General features: G+C 38.4%; 1 protein-coding gene across 3 annotated transcripts in view; it reads left to right on the top strand.

Moving 5' to 3' along the window:
- USP32 (ubiquitin specific peptidase 32) overlaps positions 1-20,700 on the top strand; it is a 212,039-nt gene that overhangs the window by 175,647 nt on the left and 15,692 nt on the right. For all 3 annotated transcript variants that reach the window (XM_054536994.2, XM_063718751.1, XM_063718752.1), the window contains 10 exons: positions 39-120; positions 1,604-1,678; positions 2,185-2,323; positions 2,581-2,686; positions 4,155-4,328; positions 4,870-5,044; positions 5,488-5,639; positions 6,572-6,683; positions 8,044-8,255; positions 15,238-15,422. In XM_054536994.2, the coding sequence (XP_054392969.2) occupies positions 39-120; positions 1,604-1,678; positions 2,185-2,323; positions 2,581-2,686; positions 4,155-4,328; positions 4,870-5,044; positions 5,488-5,639; positions 6,572-6,683; positions 8,044-8,255; positions 15,238-15,422 (1,412 nt within the window). The remainder of the gene's footprint in view (positions 1-38; positions 121-1,603; positions 1,679-2,184; positions 2,324-2,580; positions 2,687-4,154; positions 4,329-4,869; positions 5,045-5,487; positions 5,640-6,571; positions 6,684-8,043; positions 8,256-15,237; positions 15,423-20,700) is intronic.

Below are 20,700 nucleotides of genomic sequence, written 5' to 3'. Positions count from 1 at the left end.
TAACCAAATAACAAAAACATCTCCTCCTCCTTACACAGAACTACCTTACTCTTCTGGATGATGAGGATCATAAATTGGAATATTTGAAAATCCAGGATGAACAACACCTGGTAATTGAAGGTACAAGATGGAAGCATGCATCTATATTAAATTTTCAAGGGGAAGAATCTAAAGAGTTACTAATAACCCATTTTATAATTTTCTCCAAGACAACTATTATTTGATCATTATGTTTTTATGATAAAGAAACCCTTTGGAAAAAAAAGAAAAAGAAAATCCTTTGAACTCTTATGTAATCCTACCATACAATTTAGATTGCTTTAAAGGGAAAATATTCTGTTTTTAGTCATTGACTGACAAAGGATGGGAATGGTAGATAAAAACAAGTGAATTCAGTTTACAAATTTATAGTTCCTTAAAATTTTCAAGTTGCTGCTTTGAGTTTGAGTGAAGAAAACAACTTTCTTACATAGTTAGTAGCACAGGCTTTCATTAGTGACCAACATTGGCTACTCACTGACAGAGCTACTTGTATATTCATAGATTTACACACTGGCATGCACATGCCATTAAAAACTTTTTAAGTGTATCTTTTCCCATCAAGTTTTGTGGCAATGTTGTTAGCTGCCTTTGTATTAAAATGAATAGGCCGGGCGCAGTGGCTCACTCCTGTAATCCCAGCACTTTGGGAGGCTGAGATAGGTGGATCACTTGAGGTCAGGAGTTCCAGACCAGCCTGGCCAACATGGTGAAATCTGTCTCTGCTAAAAATACAAAAATTAGCCGGGAGTGATGGCACGTGCCCGTAGTCCCAGCTACTCAGGAAGCTGAGGCACGAGAATCAGTCAAGCCCAGGAGGCGGAGGTTGCAGTGACTTAAGATCACGTCACTGCACTCCAACCTGGGGGACAAAGCCAGACTGTCTCAAAAAAAAAAAAGGAATAAATTACTCTGACAGTTGTTACAATTTAAGAAAGAGTTGTAATTTCTAATGTTTTAAGTATAAGAAATTCCATTGTTTCTGAACTTTAATTACTTCTGTAGATGGTTGAGTATAATTTTACTTCAAGTAGGTAATTGAGGGAAAAGATTATTCAAACCAAGTGACTTTAAAGTCCTCAATATGAAGAATAGGAATGGTTTTAGAGCCAATTACAGGCATGTGCTGCAAAAAGATTTGTCAACAAAAGACCTGTATACAGCAGTGGTCCCATAAGATTATAATACTGTATTTTTAGTTGTACCTTTTCTATGTTCCAACATGTTTAGATACACAAATACTTACCATTGTGTTACACTTGCCTACAGTATTCAATACAGTAACATACTGTACAGGTTTGTAGCCAAGGAGCAACAGCCTATACCATACATAGCCTAGGTTTGTGTAGGTACACTCTGTGATGTTCACACAAAGACAAAATCACCTAATGATGCATTTCTCAGAATGTAACCTCATCGTTAAGCAATGCATGTACTAAAATTAACTAGATTTTAAAACTTCTGATTTAGGAATAAGATGTCTTAAAAAAAAAAAAAAAGAAGCAATCGAGTGGGTGTAAATTAGATAGATAAGAAATTAACACATTCCTATCTGTCCTTCCAGTTCGCAACAAAGATATGAGTTGGCCTGAGGAGATGTCTTTTATAGCAAATAGTAGTAAAATAGATAGACACAAGGGTAAGTCTCCAGTATTATTTTTTAAAGAGATTATTTTAAATGTATTCTTTTTTTTTTCTTCTCTCAACTATTGAAGTGCTAACAACTTTTGATTTTCTAGTTCAAAAGTAATTAGGGCCTTCTTCTTTTTCTTTTTTCCTGAAGCAACATTTGATGTTGGCAAACCCACCATCAAATTATTTTCTAAATTTCTTTCTAACTCTGCAATTAAATAATTTATATGTTTTAAAAGGCATACTAGAAGAAGAATTGTTTGGATTATTTTGAAAAATCATAGCAATTAAAAAGAATAATTGCTACTTCTGGGTTACAAATGAGCATGGATCATCACTGTGGCCAGACACTCCATGAAAAGCCTTCTCTAGCATTTCAAAGACCTGCTAGAGAATTATTAGCACCATTTAGCTGATTATGAGAGTTATAAAAAATCTTTTCATTGAATATAAGTAACTGTGCCATGGCATATTACTACAGCTAAGCTTTGGTTCTCATATTGTTTGTTCCAGTTCCCACAGAAAAGGGAGCCACAGGTCTAAGCAACCTGGGAAACACATGCTTCATGAACTCAAGCATCCAGTGTGTTAGTAATACACAGCCACTGACACAGTATTTTATCTCAGGGAGACATCTTTATGAACTCAACAGGTAATCTTTCTTGAGTCACTGGCCTCTTAACCTGTGACTTTGATATAAACCCAATATCACCTAAATTTCCTCTTTTTTCACCCTGCGGGAGAAAGATTTTATTTTATTTGCCCTATTTAATATGAAATAGGCCAAGGAATACATCTCTTGTTTCAAAAAGAAAAGATATTTTGATGTGAGATGCTAGGCATTTTTGTGCCCACATGATTGTGATTTATGAGAATCTTTGGCAACAAATTTTCCTCTCGAACTTCTAGGACAAATCCCATTGGTATGAAGGGGCATATGGCTAAATGCTATGGTGATTTAGTACAGGAACTTTGGAGTGGAACTCAGAAGAATGTTGCCCCATTAAAGCTTCGGGTAAGCAGGTTAAAATAATATAAAAGTATTTAATTCCTAAATAGTTGTTTAATCATTTTTCTCTACTTGTTTTTTGTGTTTAGCCTTTTAGCTTAATAAATGTTTTTGGACCCTTCACTTGGTATAAACAAGAGGCCAAATTCTTTTGCTTGTTTAAATATATGCAAAATACTATTGTATATGTAGTGGGTAGGATAAAGACCAAAGGTACACTCTAAATTGGGGATGTCATTCATTTTACTAATTTGTAAACGTCTTATATGAAGAGTAAACCTTTTTTGGTAATACTTCACTATTAGCAGTATTCTAACTGCAGGGTGGACCTCAGAGTCTTATTAATTACATCCAATCCAATACATTTTCAACATAGCTAAGATAGTTCTATCTGTAGAATACAAAGAAGTAGGCTGGGCGCAGGGGCTCACGCCTGTAATCTCAGCACTTTGGGAGGCCGAGGTGGGTGGATCACTTGAGGCCAGGAGTTCAAGACCAGCCTGGACAACATGGCGAAACCCTGTCTCTACTAAAAAAAATTAGCCGGGCATAGTGGTGCATGCTTGTAATCCCAGCTACTTGGGAGGCTGAGGCACAAGAAATGCTTGAACCTGGGAGGTGGTGTTTGCAATGAGCCAAGATCGCACCACTGTACTCCAGCCTGGGCAACAGAGTAAGACTCTGTCTCCAAAAAGAAAAAAAAAAGTAGAAGGATGAATGAATGAAACTAATGAATATAAGTTTTATATTAATATCAGATGTAGTAGATTTTAGTGGTTAGGATTATTCATTATTTTTATTTAAATACAAAGCAAAAGCTTTTTATATTACAAATTATTAACTATAACAGCTACACATTTGACTACTTACCTCTTGCCAGGCACTATTCTGATTAATTTATATCCTCTAAATAATTCTATAATATAATGCAGTTAATAAAAGTTAGGAGGCAACAAGACCAGAAAATGTAATTGTTGAAGACAACATTACATTATATAAAATAATATATACACATATTATTTTATACATGTTATGTATTATTATATACACATTATTTTATGCATGTGTTATGTATATATTATGTACCTATAAAATATACATATTTCATATGCATATAAAAATGTGTAAAACGTTATAGAACAGCATGTCTTTCAATGTGAGCAAATGCTGCTTTAATATTTCTGTCTTAAATAACATCTGTGTGCCTGAAGAACAGTTTGCTTATGTGATACTGAACTGAGGACACAGTATTGCACAGTATTGGCCAAAATACTTCTCTTTTTTTGGGGCGGGGTCATTTGACAGTAAGATTCAAAAAATTTCATGATTATCCAAAATATATTTGTTGAAATAGAGGCAGACTAAGTACTATACTATTTATTTTCTTACAATGGTTCTAATTGGATTATAGGACATATTAATTCCAAATTTTATGGGTAGGAAATAATGACTGTGACTTTTCTTATATTTATAGTGGACCATAGCAAAATATGCTCCCAGGTTTAATGGGTTTCAGCAACAAGACTCCCAAGAACTTCTGGCTTTTCTCTTGGATGGTCTTCATGAAGATCTTAACCGAGTCCATGAAAAGCCATATGTGGAACTGAAGGACAGTGATGGGCGACCAAACTGGGAAGTAGCTGCAGAGGTTTGTCAATTTTGAGTTTCTAATGTAAGCAATAGACAAAATGTTCTGGCCACAAATTCATGTAGCACAACTTAAATGCAACCTAAACTATTCTGAGATCAGAACTTTATGGCAAAAATGAATGAATTTCTATTTCTGTGCTTAATTCTTATGCAATAATGCCAAAACAAAAATACCTTTAATGAAAATAGAAAACTGTTGCCATTTCACATTGTAAACTTTATGGGACTGGATGTAGGAATAATTATCCAGTGGAATTTAAAGAGTTCCCATAATTGCTAAAGTAATGCATACAGTGACCTATAGGCATGCTTTATACTTGTTAATGGACAAATAACTTTAATATTTACCATTGTTACCTTGATAAGAACAAATGAAAAATAGGATTTTCCATCTCAATTTAATATTTTATGTTAAATGAGAAGTAAGGATTATATTCTTTACATTTAAATCCAATATATTTAACTAGTTTCTTTGAATTGATATAGAAATGCCTCTCCTTTGGATTTTGAGAGAAAATTCTCATCTTTTTTATTGCTAGGCCTGGGACAACCATCTAAGAAGAAACAGATCAATTGTTGTGGATTTGTTCCATGGGCAGCTAAGATCTCAAGTAAAATGCAAGACATGTGGGCATATAAGTGTCCGATTTGACCCTTTCAATTTTTTGTCTTTGCCACTACCAATGGACAGTTATATGCACTTAGAAATAACAGGTAGGTCACAAAGTTCTGAAAAATTACTTGACTCCATTAAATTTACTTTATTTAAATAGCCTGAATTTCTAAGCATAGTTATTTGTTTACAAATAAAGACCGGTAGTCAGCATATTATAATTGAGCAACCTAATTTTAGGCATGACTTGAGGTTTGAAAGATGTAGATTGGGGCATGTTTTTTTGGTTTCAAATATGCCAGCAACTCTCTTTAAAACCCTGCAAAGCCACTCATACTTTTATGTCAGATGAACACCAAAAAAATACTGATTTCACTTAACGTTATCCCTAAGTACCATCTGTTTTAGTGTTTACACATAAAATAAAAATTCTAGGCTGAAATATTTGCTATTATATTAACAGGTCAGATATATCTGTACACAGCATTTAAGATTTTCAATGAAACCTGCATTTTACCGATAAAAGATCTTTTCTCTTTACTAGTGATTAGGTTAGATGGTACTACCCCTGTACGGTATGGACTAAGACTGAATATGGATGAAAAGTACACAGGTTTAAAAAAACAGCTGAGTGATCTCTGTGGACTTAATTCAGAACAAATCCTTCTAGCAGAAGTACATGGTTCCAACATAAAGGTAATGTTAACTACTCTAAGAAACTTTTGATTCTATCCTTCAAATATGACATTTTTCTCAATTATTATGATCAGTTGTTAGGTTATATGACCAAGAGAGATGCTAAAACATAACGAAAACTGAAAAACAACAACAACAAAAAATGCCAAGTTTTCCAACCCAGAAACTTAAGCATTTTCTACCAGAATAAAGGGATAATACTGATGGTGGTATTTTTGAAGAAGGGAAATATGTAAGGCTGCCTATATGGAGTGTTCTAGCTGTGTCACTATAGTATAGGTTTCCACCAAAGACTGCTGCTATTACCAAAGACTGCTGCTATTACACTTGACAGCTCTTCTATATTACCGCTGTTACTAGAATTCTTCCTAGGTTAAAGTATTTTATGTATTTATGAATGTGTGTTTTTAGTATTTATGAATATATATACTTGGTCTTTTAATACACTAAGAAATTAAGAGTAAAGACAAATTGACACCAATCATGTCTTTCTACATACCAGCTGGGGAAACAAATAATCTAATAAATATATTGCCGACTCTAAATTAAGCTCCTGCAACTGGTATTATTTATATTCATCTTTGGGATTTCTGAACACACACTCACCTCATTGACAGTTTCTTAATATGAAATGCAAAAATGGAGTCTCTGAGGGTTGGAATTTAGATCCCTGTAACGGACAAAACTGAAGAAGTCAGTCATATACAACACACTTCTTCCTGTGAAAAGAGATAATAGTTCAAAAATTGAGGTTAGTTTTCCGTTGTTTTTATCAAGCATTCATCCTTTATGTAGTTGAAAAATTATTCAATCATCTCGTTGGTTTTGTGGATGAAAGCACCTAAGACATTCTTTTGAAATACGTGAGAGAGAGAACTTTTCCATTTTATCTGAAACATCTCCCCCTTCTCATCTTGCTGCTGTTTCTGTAGAACTTTCCTCAGGACAACCAAAAAGTACGACTCTCAGTGAGTGGATTTTTGTGTGCATTTGAAATTCCTGTCCCTGCGTCTCCAATTTCAGCTTCTAGTCCAACACAGACAGGTAAGATAGAACTAGAACTCCTTCTCATGATTGCTCCTTTAAATATTTGTCTAAGAGTTGTCATCTTTTTTATATTTGTTCATGCTGAGGATATTATATAGCAGAAGAATTTTGGAACCCAAGGGAAACCTTACTGATTATTCCATATTTTTTAGATGAGACACCTAAAATTTAGAGAACCCAAGTGACTTCAGTTAGGTAGTTGTTAGCTAATATACTCTTGGAATTCATATCTCTTTGAACTTTTATCTAATACTAACATGGCAACAGCTAGTATGAGAGGAACATACTACCAGAAAATATAAACAATAGATATAGCTAGAAAGAAATCCAATATTATATGTAATTTAATGTGGTCACTCACTGAGTCCTTTTAGCCACTAGTATGCTTTGTCTATTGTTTATATTACTTACAATTAGGTTAATTAGGCTAATTCCCAACTATAAAGGGCTTTATGAGGCTCCCCTCATTGACGTGTAGCAGGTAGATAGTCCTGACGGTGAGTTGGTGGATGATCTAATTTTAGTTTTAGTTTAGAGCATCACTGTCCAATAGAATTCTGCAGTGGTGGAAACTTCTATGGTCTTTGCCACCCAATACAGTATCCACCAGTCACGTGGACTGTTAAGCACTCGAGATGTGGCTAGTGTGACTGAGAATAATGCATTTTTAATTTTTATTTAATTTAATTTATTTATTTTGAGAAACGGTCTCACTCTGTCACCCAGCCTGGAGTGCAGTGGCATCATCTTGGCTCACTGCAGCCTCTGCCTTACGGGCTGAAGCAATCCTCCCACCTCAGCCTCCCAAGTAGCTGGGACTACAAACGTGTACCACCATGTGCAGCTATGGTGTATCTTTTGTAGAGATGGGTTTTCACCATGTTGCCTAGGCTGGTCACTAGATCCTGGGCTCAAGGGATCTGCTACCTCAGCCTCCCAAAGTGCTAGGATTACAAATGTGAGCTGCCTCATCCAGCCTAATTTAAATTTTAAATGCAACATCTGGGTAGAGGTTACTGTATTGGACAATGTCTTCAAAGGCTAAGAGAAGGAAAAGAAAACAAGTGGTAGAACTGTTTGTGTGCTACAACATGATGCTGTTACAGGTTTCTGCAAAAATTCTGCTTAATAGTTTCCAGCAGTTACTCTTTCCTTTTCATTTGGTCAAAAGTATGAGTTAGGGAAGTAAAACTGGAAAATTAAAATCTTCCAATAAATCTAGAATTATTTATACCGTGATTTCTCCCTGCCCTGTGTTAAGAGACCACACTGTCTCTGGTCCTCAGGATACTTGAGAAAAGAGCAAAGATGAAAATACAACAAGCTTATGATGCTGTACTTATCTTTGAATTTGTAGATTTCTCCTCTTCGCCATCTACAAATGGAATGTTCACCCTGACTACCAATGGGGACCTACCCCGACCAATATTCATCCCCAATGGAATGCCAAACACTGTTGTGCCATGTGGAACTGAGAAGAACTTCACAAATGGAATGGTTAATGGTCACATGCCATCTCTTCCTGACAGCCCCTTTACAGGTTACATCATTGCAGTCCACCGAAAAATGGTTAGTTAAATGTTAGGCAACTCACTGCCAGTCTTGCTAGTGTCATTTGTGAAATAGTCATTTTCTGTCTTTGCAACATCATTGAATGCATTTTCTTCTCTTCTTTAATTTTTAAAAATTTAATAATTTTACAAATTTTATTTTTTTACTTTTTTATCCTGTCCTCAAAATCTGTTGCTGTGAATGCATTTTCAATGTATTATATATGCTAATATAAGTGATCAGAGCCAGGATTTAGTATTACTCATGGTGGCTAATGTATGAAATGACATTCCTCATCCGTATATTAAGAGGCAACAGGATAGTCAGTGCATCTGAGTACTACTTTCTTTAAAAATTTGTGTCTCCTGGCCGGGTGCAGTGGCTCACACCTGTAATCCCAACACTTTGGGAGGCTGAAGCAGGAGGATCACCTTAGCTCAGGAGTTCAAGCCTAGCCTGGGCAACATAGTGAGACCTCGTCTCTTCCAAAAAAAAAAAAAAAATTTTTTTTTTTTTTTTTTTAACTAAGCAGCCATAATGGTGTGTGCCTATAGTCTCAACTACTCTGGAGGCTGAGGCAGGAGGATTACTTGAGACTAGGAGGTCAAAGCTGCAGTGAGCCATGCTTGCTTGCACCACTGCATTCCAGCCTGGGCAAGACCCTGTCTCAAAAAGAAAAGAAAAAGAAAAGAAAGAAAGAAAATGGCCGGGTGCGGTGGCTCACACCTGTACTCCCAGCACTTTGGGAGGCTGAAGCAGGGGGATCACCTGAGGTCAGGAGTTTGAGAGCAGCCTGGCCAACGTGGTGAAACCCCATCTCTACTAAAAATAAAAAAATTAGCTGGGCATGGTGGCATGCGCCTGTAGTTTCAGTTACTCAAGATGCTGAGGCAGGAGAATTGCTTGAACCCAGGAGGCAGAGGTTGCGGTGAGCGTAGATTGCGCCACAGCACTCCAGCCTGGGTGATAAAGTGAGACTTTGTCTCCAAAAAAAAAAAAAAAAAAAAAAAAAAGTGTCTCCTAAGCCAGGCATGTTTAGGAGGATCCCTTGAGGACAGGATTTTGAAGCTATAATATGCTATGATGCTCACACCTGTAAATAACCACTCCACTCCAACCTGGGCAATAAGTGAGACCTTGTCTCTAAAAAAATTAGAAAAAAACAAAAACCAACACACACAAAATTTGTGTTTCCTGTGTGTTTATGTAGGTATGTATGTATATCTTCATTGCCACATAAATGCGGATGGCTTTGGAAAAGGTTTTTGTTTTGGGATTTTTTTTTTTTTTCTTAGAGGACACAAGAATGTTCTTGAGCAAAATCAAGTTGTGCATAATTCCTCTCTTGATAGTCTAATATATAACTACTGCATTAAAGGTTGACTCTTTGGTAAAAAAGAAAAAGGAAGGTTTGAAAACTGTGGTCAGTGGATAATTGTTAAAGAGGTAGTCTTCGGGTATAGTGGCAACTTGGTAGAGTAGAAAGGGCACTGAACTAGGAATTTAGCAACCTATGTTTTAGTTCTAATTCTGCCACTAGATAGCTGATTGAGCTCTTTGGATTTTAGTGTCCTAATTTTATAAAGCAAAGGAAAGGCCGGGCGCAGTGGCTCACGCCTGTAATCCCAGCACTTTGGGAGGCCGAGGCGGGTGGATCATGAGGTCAGGGGTTCCAGACCAGCCTGGCCAAGATAGTGAAACCCCGTCTCTATTAAAAATACAACAATCAGCCAGGCATGGTGGCACACGCCAGTAGTCCCAGCTACTCAAGAGGCTGAGACAGGAGAATTGCTTGAACCTGGGAGGCGGAGGTTGCAGTGAGCCGAGATCGTGCCATTGCACTCCAGCCTGGGTGACAAGAGCGAAACTCTGTCTAAAATAAATAAATAAATAAATAAATAAATAAAATAAAGGAAAGCAGGGCTTCTAGATCAAGTAAATTGATTGTATAGCAGCAACAAGAGAAAATGAAATTGTAAAAAAGGTACTGTATTGGTTTCTTAGGACTGTTATAACAAATTACCATAAATTTGGTGGCTTTAAACACAGAAATATATTCTTTTTTTTTTTTTTGACAGAGTCTTGCTCTGTCGCCCGGGCTGGAGTGCAGTGGTGCGATCTCCGCTCACTGCAGCCTCCGCTTCCTGGGTTCAAGCAATTCTTCTGCCTCAGCCTCCCGAGTAGCTGGTACTACAGGCGCACGCCGCCATGCCCAGCTAATTTTTGTATTTTTAGTAGAGATGGGGTTTCACCATGTTGGCCAGGATGGTCTTGATCTGACCTCGTGATCTGCCTGCCTCGGCCTCCCAAAGTGCTGAGTTTACAGGTGTGAGCTACTGCACCCGGCCCAGAAATTTATTCTTTCACCTTCTGGAGTCCAGAAGTCTGAAACTAAGGTTTCTGTAGGGTGGGGGCTTCCTCCAAAGGTTCTAGGAGAGAATGCTTTCTTGTCTCTTCTAACCTCTGGTGGCTCCAGGCATTCTTTGGCTTGTGACTGCATAACTGCAATCCCTGCCTCTTCATATAGCCTTCTCCTTCTCTCTGTCTTTCTCTGACAAGGATACTTGTCATTGAATTTAGGGCCCACCCAGATAATCCAGGATGATCTCATCTTGACATCCTCAACTTAATTATATCTACAAACATCCTTTTACCAAATTAGGTCACATTTACTGGTTCCAGGGGTTAGAACATGGATATATGGATATACTGTTTTAGGGGCCACCATTCAACTCAACTACAGATATTATTTATCTTAGTATTAAAAAAATTAAATGCTGAGAAAAAATTAAGTACCTAGGAATAAACTTTAAAAATGACACATAAGACATCTATATAGAAAATAAAATATTGATAGAAATTAAAGAAGACTTAAATATTGGAAGGAATAAACCATGTTCATGGATTAGAAGACTCAATATTTTAAGATATCAGTTCTCTACAAACTAATCTACAGATGACTTAATGCACAATCCCAATAAAAATGCAAAGTCTGCGTGTGTGTGTGTGTGTGTGCGCGCGTGTGTGGTGTGTGGGTTGATAAGCTGATTCTCATATGTGGAAATACAAAGCACCAGGAATAACCAAGATACTCTTGAAGAAGAATAAGGTATGAGGATATCATCAAGATTGGATATCATCCAGATATCAAGATTTATTTCATAAAGATATGATATTTAAAATAATGTCATATTGGTACAAGAAAAGACAAGTAGACCATTGGGATAGAATAGAGAGCCCAGAAACCAGTTCACAAATGTATGAACACCTGATTTATAATAAAGATAACATTGCAGAGTGGTGAGAGAAAGATAGTTTTCTCAGCAAGTGGTGCTGGGACAGTTAGATATCCATATGAAACTTGGCACCTACCTTTCACCACAATTCCAGGTGTTCTATAGAGCTAAATTTGAAAGCAAAACAATGAAACAGCCCTTGGAAGATAATATTGGTGAATACATTCCGGGCGCTACTCATATAAAAGAAAAGATTAAATTGGACTTCATCAAAATTGATAACTTGGCTGGGTGCGGTGGCTCATGCCTATAATCCTAGCACTTTGAGAGGCCGAGACGGATGGATTACAAGGTCAGGAGTTCAAGACCAGCATGGCCAATATGATGAAACTCCGTCTCTACTAAAAATACAAAAATTAACTGGGCGTGATGGTGGGCGCATGTAGTCCCAGCTACTCGGGAGGCTGAGGCAGGAGAATCGCTTGAACTCCAGAGGCAGAGGGTTGCAGTGGGCCGAGATTACGCCATTGCATTCCAGCCTGGGCAACAGAGCGAGACTCCGTCTCAAAAAAAAAAAAAAAAGTGATCAACGACACTAGTAATCAGTGAAATGTAAATTAAAACAATATTATGATATCAGTGCACTCACCTGAACAGGTAAAATTAAACAGACTGACAGGGTTGCTAAGTAGAGCAACAGGAACTCTCATACCATGCTGATGAGAATATAAATTAATACAACTACTTTGGAATACAATTTTCTAGTTAAAGATAAGCAGTTCTACCTGTAGGTATCCACCCAAAAGATATGTGTACCAGGAGATATGTACAAGAATATTCGTAGCACCATTATCTATAGTAGCCCCAAAATGAAAACATTACATGTCCATTAGTTGTAGAAGGGATTGGGAAGTTGAGATATGTTAAGATAATGGAACATTATACAGGAATGAAAATGAATGGATTTGTAGTTATAGCCAATATAAATGAATCTCGTGAACCTAATGTTGATGGAAAGAAGCCAGACACAAAAGAATTAGGCTAGGCACGGTGGCTCACATCTGTAATCTCAGCATTTTGGGAGGCTGAGGTGGGCTGGGCTCCTGCTTGAGCCCAGGAGTTTAAGACCAGCCTGGGCAACATGGTGAAACCCCATCTGTACAGAAAATACAGAAATTAGCCAGCATGGTGCTACACACTTGTAGTCCCAGCTACTCGGGAGGCTGAGGCAAGAGAATCTCTCAAGCCCAGAAGGTGGAGGTTGCAGCGAGCTGAGATCACACCACTACGCTCCAGCCTGGATGACAGAGCTAGACCCTGTTTCAAAAAACAAACAAACAAACAAACAAAAAAAATGAATTAAGTAATTCTTTTTATAAATATAAAAAGTTTTAAAACAGGGAAAATGAAATCTAGTGTTTATTTACTTCTGCATAGGATATAAAACTGTAAAGAAAAGCAAGAAAGTGATTACTGTAACATTTAGAATAATAGTTACCTTTGTGAGGAAGGGAGAATTTGTGATTTAGAGGAAGCAAATGGGAGGCTTTTGAGTGCTCACTATATTCTGTTTCTTAAACTCAGTGATAATGGAAAGCTAGTTGCTTTGTGATAATTATTTGAAATGTACTTTTTTATTTTTTGCAATGGAGTTTCGCTCTTGTTGTCCAGGCTGGAGTACAGTGGCATGATCTCAACTCAACACAACCTCTGCTTCCTGTGTTCAAATGATTCTCCTGCCTCAGTCTCCTGAGTAGCTGGGATTACAGGCATGCAGCACCACGCCTGGCTAATTTTGTATTTTTAGTAGAGACAGGGTTTCTCTATGTTGGTCAGGCTGGTCTTGAACTCCTGACCTCAGGTGATCCACCCACCTTGGCCTCCCAAAGTGCTGGAATTACGGGTGTGAGCCACCGCATCCAGCCAGAAATGTGCCCTTTTACCTCTGATTTTTATTTTTCTCTGCATTAGTAGCTCTTGGCTTAAAGTTTCTTTCTTTTTTTTTTGTTGAGACAGAGTCTTGCTGTTGTTGCCCAGGCTGAAGTGCAATGGCACGATCTCAGCTCACTGTACTCTCTGCCTCCTAGGTTCAAGTGATTCTCCTGCCTCAGCCTCCCGAGTAGCTGGGACTACAGGTGCCTGCCACCATGCCCAGATAATTTTTGTATTTTTAGTAGAGACAGGGTTTCACCATATTGGCCAGGCTGGTCTCGAACCCCTGACCTCATGATCCGCCCGCCTCGGCTTCCTGAAGTGCTGGGATTACAGGCATGAGCCACTGCACCTGGCCCTGGCTTGAAGTTTCTAACCATGTTAATAACTGGGAGTAGAATTTATCTCAGTACTAACTGGGAAAGTATGGGCCCTAGGGCACTAGGAGAAGTTCCTTAATGAGAGGATGAAAACTGTGTGGGTTTAGCTACGTTTTAAAATTTTATAAAATATTTGTACTGAACTCTGTCTGGATTTCTCTGGGTCTTATAATAATAGTAACATATGAAATAGAGTCTTAAAATTATGTATTTAAGCTTAAATGAAAATGGCAAAATAAAATGCTTAATAATCTGAATAAAGAAAGGTCTTTTTACTTAGAAACTAGCTAACTTAACCCCTAGTGAGTTGATAAGTTGTTGATTTAGCTTTTCTAACTACTCAATAAATACCAAACTTCTTAGGGAATTAAATGTTCAAAGGTTCAGCAGCTTTGGATAACCTTGAACTCCCACCAACCATTCCATTATACTAAATGTTTATTAAACAGCCATTTCCAGGATAATTCTGTGCAGTATTTCTATATTAAGGAATATCATAAATATCTCTTTAACATACTCAAAGCAAATTTTTAAAATTTTACCTTACTTTTATCCTATCCTGTATTTAAAAAACAAACAAAAAAAAGATTAAAATCACTTAACTGCTTTTAGGAAGGTGGATAAGCTTGTTACGAAATAGAATTACTAGGTTTCACAAATCTCCAAAACTTTGGGAACTTCCACTCCAACAACCACTATCAACAGCTTATCCCTAGAAAACTATAGTTGAGAGAGTCTTTTTTTTTTCCACTGGCATCTTTTCATTTCTTTTTCTTTTTTGAGACAGGTCTCACTCTACCTTCCAGGCTGAAGTGTAGTGGCACGATCACAGCTCACTGTACCCTCAACTTGCCAGACTCAAGCAATCCTCCCACCTCAGCCTCCTGTATAGCTGGGACTATAGACACATGCCACCATGCCCAGCTAATTGTATTTATTTCTTTATAGAGATGGGGTCTCCCTACATTGCCCATTCTGATCTCAAACTCCTGGACTCAAGGGATCCTCTTGCCTCAGCCTTCCAAACTGCTGGGATTATAGACATGAGCCACCACACCCAGCTTACTGGCATATTTTCTGGAGAAAGAAAGAGTCTTAATTGTTTAAAAGGCTTTAGCTGTGAAGCTATTACTAGTTTTTACATGTGATTCAGTGTATGTAAGAAATGTTTATCAGAGGAAACTGTGGTTTGAATATATTAATTGCTGAAACCCAAATTTGATAGACTAGGCAATAACTCTAAAACTGGCAATACCTCAGCCCTTTTTATGATGCCACTGTAACCGTTCTCTTTGTGTCAATAAAGATGGTTTTATAAATATAGAGAAGAATGTGATAGTGACTGATTTGAAATGGTGATAATGCCTGTCATTGGCAGGCATTTAGAAGAACTAAAGGGAGGAATCAGAGGCCTGTCTTCTCAACTCTCTATTCTCTTGTTTGTACATACAGATGAGGACAGAACTGTATTTCCTGTCATCTCAGAAGAATCGCCCCAGCCTCTTTGGAATGCCATTGATTGTTCCATGTACTGTGCATACCCGGAAGAAAGACCTATATGATGCGGTTTGGATTCAAGTATCCCGGTTAGCGAGCCCACTCCCACCTCAGGAAGCTAGTAATCATGCCCAGGATTGGTGAGTTCAGGGGATCCATCTAAACGTGTGGTTTCCAAACTCTAGAAAAATAATTTATATGAATTCTACGTGACTGATAGGACCCAGCCTATGTCAAGTTAATCACTCTTGGAAGAACCACTCAGAGAGCATACAATTCAACCATTTGGTTTGATATTTAGAGTAGGAGAGACGATACAGCTTCCTTTTGCCAAACATTCTAGTGTCTAATAATCCTTCCATTCTCTAATCTTTTACCTGGATTCGTCCTGCTAATGCTTCAAGTAATATCCTTGTCTTCTGTGTTGCAAAAGTAGAGAGTATGAATTCACCAGGAAATTTGTATAATCTCAGTCCTCTGAAATTCAGAATGAGAGTGACTCTATACATGAACTCTGAAAAGTCTCGTGATACAAAAAATAATTCTGTTGGATTATTTCCATACCATGTCATTCTTTTTTCTTTTTCCCTTACCATGTCATTTTAACGTGAAGTAATTTCATAAATCTAGATAAAAATAATTAACATTTTCTGTTTTCTTTCCCTTTTTCCTACCACTGTTCTATTTGATTAGTAAATGCATTTACTCTGAATAATTTTTGGGATTGTGATGATGTCTTATTTTTATCTCAATCAAATTGTAGATCATTTTTTTTTTTTTCCCTTTACGACAGAGTTTTGCTCTTGTTGCCCAGGTTGGAGTGCAATGGCATGATCCTGGCTTACTGCAGCCTTCACCTCCTGGGTTCAAACAATTCTCCTGCCTCAGCCTCCCGAGTAGCTGGGATTACAGGCATGCATCACCATGCCTGGCTAATTTTGCCTTTTTGGTAGAGATGGGGTTTCTCCATGTTGATCAGGCTGTTCTCAAACTTCCAACCTCAGGTGATCCACCTGCCTCAGCCTCCCAAAGTGTTGGGATTACAGGCGTGAGCCATCGCACCCGGCCTGTAGATCATTTTCTTGCCATCATGGTACAAATGAGAGTTCTGTTTTATGGTAAATAAAAAAAGTTCTTTACTTATTTGTTATGATATGGGGTCTTTTGATGATTAGGGTAGGGCTTAGGATAAATACATCTTTTTTTTTCTTTTTTATTTTTTTGAGACAGATTCTTAATTTGTCACCCAGGCTGGAGTGCAGTGGTGTGATTTTTGTTCACTGCAAACTCTACTTCCAGGTTCAAGTGATTCTCATGCCTCAGACACCTGAGTAGCTGGCATTACAGATGCTCATAACCACACCCAGCTAATTTTTGTATTTTTAGTAGAGACAGGGTTTCACCATGTTGGCCAGGCTTGTCTTGAACTCCTGGCCTCAAGTGATCCACCTACCTCGGCCTCCCAAAGTACTGGTATTACAGGTGTGAGCCACCACACCTGGCCAGATTTAAATTTAAAGATTTAAATGAATCTTTACTTAAATAAGTTATTTATTTATTTTTATTTTGTATTTTTTTGACACAGAGTCTCGCTCTGTCACCCAGGCTGGAGTGCAGTGGCGCGATCTCAGCTCAACGCACCCTCCACCTCCCAGGTTCAAGCGATTCTCCTGCCTCAGCCTCCCGAGTAGCTGGGATTACAGGTGCCCACCACCATGCCCGGCTAATTTTTGTATTTTTAGTACAGACAGGGTTTCACCATGTTGGCCAGGCTGGTCTCAAACTCCTGACCTCAAGTGATCTGCCTGCCTCAGCCTCCCAAAGTGCTGGGATTACAGGCATGAGCCATCGCGCCCGGCCAAAATAAGTTATTTAAATAAATAATTATTTAAAGTATTTATTTTAAGATTTAAATAAATCGTAAAGGAAAACTGCAAATAATAGATAAGCAGTTTAGTTAATGAATGTTGTGTTTAGTAAAGATGAAAGTTGGACAAGATTAAATTTGAAGTGAAGTAATTGAATTAAAGAGCTTCTAGACGAGGGCTTTTCCCAGGACTTGCTAATGAATTGGATGTGGAGTGCAGGGAAAGAGGAATCCAGGCTGACTTCTTTTTTTTTTTTTTTGGGATGGAGTCTTGCTCTGTCACCAGGCTGGAGTGCAGTGGCATGATCTCAGCTCACTGCACCTCTGCCTCCCAGGTTCAAGCAATTCTTCTGCCTCAGCCTCCTGAGTAGCTGGGAGTACAGGTGCATGCCACCACACTCGGCTAATTTTTGTATTTTTAGTAGAGACAGGGTTTCACCATGTTGGCCAGGATGGTCTCGATCTCCTAACCTCATGATCCCACCTCAGCCTCCCAAAGTGATGGGATTACAGGTGTGAGCCACTACATCCGGCCCAGGCTGGCTTTTTACCCTGAACAATTGTTTGTGAGTGGTGGTACCATTTAATGGAAAAAGGAAAACTGGAGAAGGAGCAGATTTTGGCAAGAAAAGACAGGAATCAAGTTAAATTCAAGAAGTCTATTATATTTTCAAGTGGAAAATTCACTTGAATGTCCTCTGCTGGAGATATAGATGTCATCAACAAATAGGTGGTATTTAAAGCCCTGAGACCAGATGATTAACATTTAGAGAGTGAGAGTTAAATAGAGAAGATTCCCATGATCTATACATGAACTATGAACTGAGTTCATATGCATTCCGACATTTAGAGATTGAAAAGGGAAAAAGAAGCATCAAAAGAGATCGAGGCTGGGTGCAGTGGCTTATGCCTGTAATCCCAGCACTTCAGGAGGCCGAGGTGGGAGAATCACTTGAGGCCAGGAGTTCAAGACCAACCTGCCCAACATGGCAAAACCCCGTCTCTACTAAAAATGCAAAAATTAGCTGGGCATGGTGGTACGTGCCTGTAATCCCAGCTACTTGGGTGGCTGAGGCCTGAGAATCACTTCAACCCTGGAGGTGGAAGTTGCAGTGAGCTGAGATCACACCACTGTACTCCAGCCTGGGCGACAGAGCAAGACTCTGTCTCAAAAGAGAGAGGGAGAGAGAGAGAGATTGAGAAGGAGCAGCCCATAGTGTAAGAAGAAAACCAGGAGTTAAGTGAAGAAGTATTTCAGGAAAGGAGTGATAGTTGTTTCAAATGCTACAGAGGACTGGGAATTGCCCGCTGGATTTGATAAAATGGTCTTTGGTGATCTTTGTGAAAGCTATTTTAGTATAGATAAAGGAGTAGAGATTGGAGTGGGTTATGTCCTTCGGACATTAGAAAAGATAGCCAAGCATGGTAACTCTCACCTGATTCTAGTGGTACTTGGTAAAGTTATGGATGAAATAAGAGTGGCCTGGAGTTGATGACTTTTATAGTTGGGTAATGAATACATGGGGTGTTCATTGTATAGTTCTCGACTTCTTGAGTGTTTATGTCAATAAATTTGAAATTTTAGATTAAATGGACAAAATTCTGGAATTAAGGGTCTATGGAGAAGAGTGATTATTTTCAGGGACAGTGGGTAAAGAGGCAAGTGAGGATTTCAGGGCAGTGATTGGAGGTTTCTCTTGGGTGAAAGAATCATTAGAATAGGGATGTTTGAATAAGTAAGTAACCCAAAAAGATAAGAGGTGGTGGTTGCAAAGTAGGATACTTGGAATTGAGATTTTGGAGGTAGAAAAGTTTGTCTTCACAAGGTCTAGAATATGACATTTGGAGAGGGTTTACATATGGGGTGGAGGAAGTTATTGTTGGAAGAGAGAAGACCAAGTTACTATTGTATTAATTGCATTGATGTTGATGTCACCAAGAATAATAACAGGAGAAGTGGTGGAGAAAAAACACAGTGAACTGGGTACTGCAATCTTTAGTGAGAAAAGGAGATATGTACCTTCCAAGGAGGAATAGCAGGTAGCATAATTCAGTAGCACATGCTACAAAGAAGCTGGAATGTTTTAGAAAAGGAAGGAAGAAGAAATCATGCACAAGTGGCATAGGAGTAAGGAAGAGATCTATTTTACCTCCAGGTTCTGGAACGTATGAGAATACAAAGTGCAGGGGGTAGGGTGTGGTGACTCATGCCTGTAATCTCAGCACTTTAGGAGGCTAAGGCAGGAGGATCACTTGAGCCCAGGAGTTTAAGACCAGGCTGGACAACATGGCAAAATGCTGTCTTTACAAAAAATGTAAAAATTAGCCAGGTATGGTGGTGCGTGCCTGTAATCCTAGCTACTTGGGAGGCTGATGTGGGAGGATCACCTGAGCCCAGAAAGGTGGAGGCTGCTGTGAGCCATAATCGCGCCATTGCACTCCAGTGTGGGCAATAGAATGATACCCTGTCTCAAAAAAAAAAAAAAAAAAAAAAGGAAAAAGTCTGCAGGGGGAGCAGGATTCTCAAGAAAGCCAGGCTTCATAAGAAATTTTCGGAAGAGAAGTGCTGCACAGCTTTCTATGATTGCTACTTGATTGTTTTATCCCGTTATCTTTCTTTTAATTTCTCACTTATTCCTGGCCCAATTTGGACATGGTACTAGACAGTACAGGCTATCAATGATCATTCACTGGACGAGTTATGCAGAAAGATGGGAACTCCTATGCCAGATGTGATTCTCACCTTCACCCTTACAGTGACTCTTTATCATGGTTTCATTACCTTCGACAGCCCATGTAATAACCACTATCAGTTGCCAGATGGACTGTAAAGTATGCCACTCTTATGTTATATTCCTTGCATTGCTTCCTTCTCCCCCACCCCCAGCTTTACTGAACCATAATTGACAAGTAGGAATTGTATATACATCTAAGGTGTACAGCTTATGTTTTGATAATATGTATAAATTGTTGGATTGCTCCTTGTTAGGGCAAGGATGAGTAAATTTTTTTAAAAGTTGGAAAATTCACAGGGCCATGTTGACATAATCATTGGCAGTTAAAAGAAGTTACTCCAAAAATGGTATGTAGCTTATAATTCTGAGTAGTTAAGGTAGTACTTAGCAGGTACCACATCAGCGATTCTGATTAAAGAAGACTTCTAAATATACAGCTTTCTGCAATGTGTCAGTGTTCTTGTCATGGAAAGATCTAATTATTTTAGTTTAATGTGAATTAAATCCTCTGATAGAATTAAGGCTGAAGGATAATTAGTATTTGATTTCATGATTAGCTTATCTTGTAAAATTTTCATGGGCCACATGGACTCCCTTAGGGACATCTGGCAGTCGTATGTCTACCCTTCTGTAAGCCCAGATAGAGGATGGGAAGCCAGAGTGTATTTGGTACTGGGCTGCAGCTAATGGATTAGGGTAAGTAACATTGAGCTGTCAACATGAGCATACTGCTGTGGCAAATGCCCCTTCCTAGGATTACTTCAAGAGAAGATGAAAAGGAGTTGGACCTCGAACCAGAAATGCTTCTTACACTCT

Source organism: Pongo abelii, chromosome 19 (genome assembly GCF_028885655.2).
Source record: "Pongo abelii isolate AG06213 chromosome 19, NHGRI_mPonAbe1-v2.0_pri, whole genome shotgun sequence".
Lineage (NCBI taxonomy): Eukaryota > Metazoa > Chordata > Mammalia > Primates > Hominidae > Pongo > Pongo abelii.
This window is presented reverse-complemented; position numbering and strand designations above follow the sequence as displayed.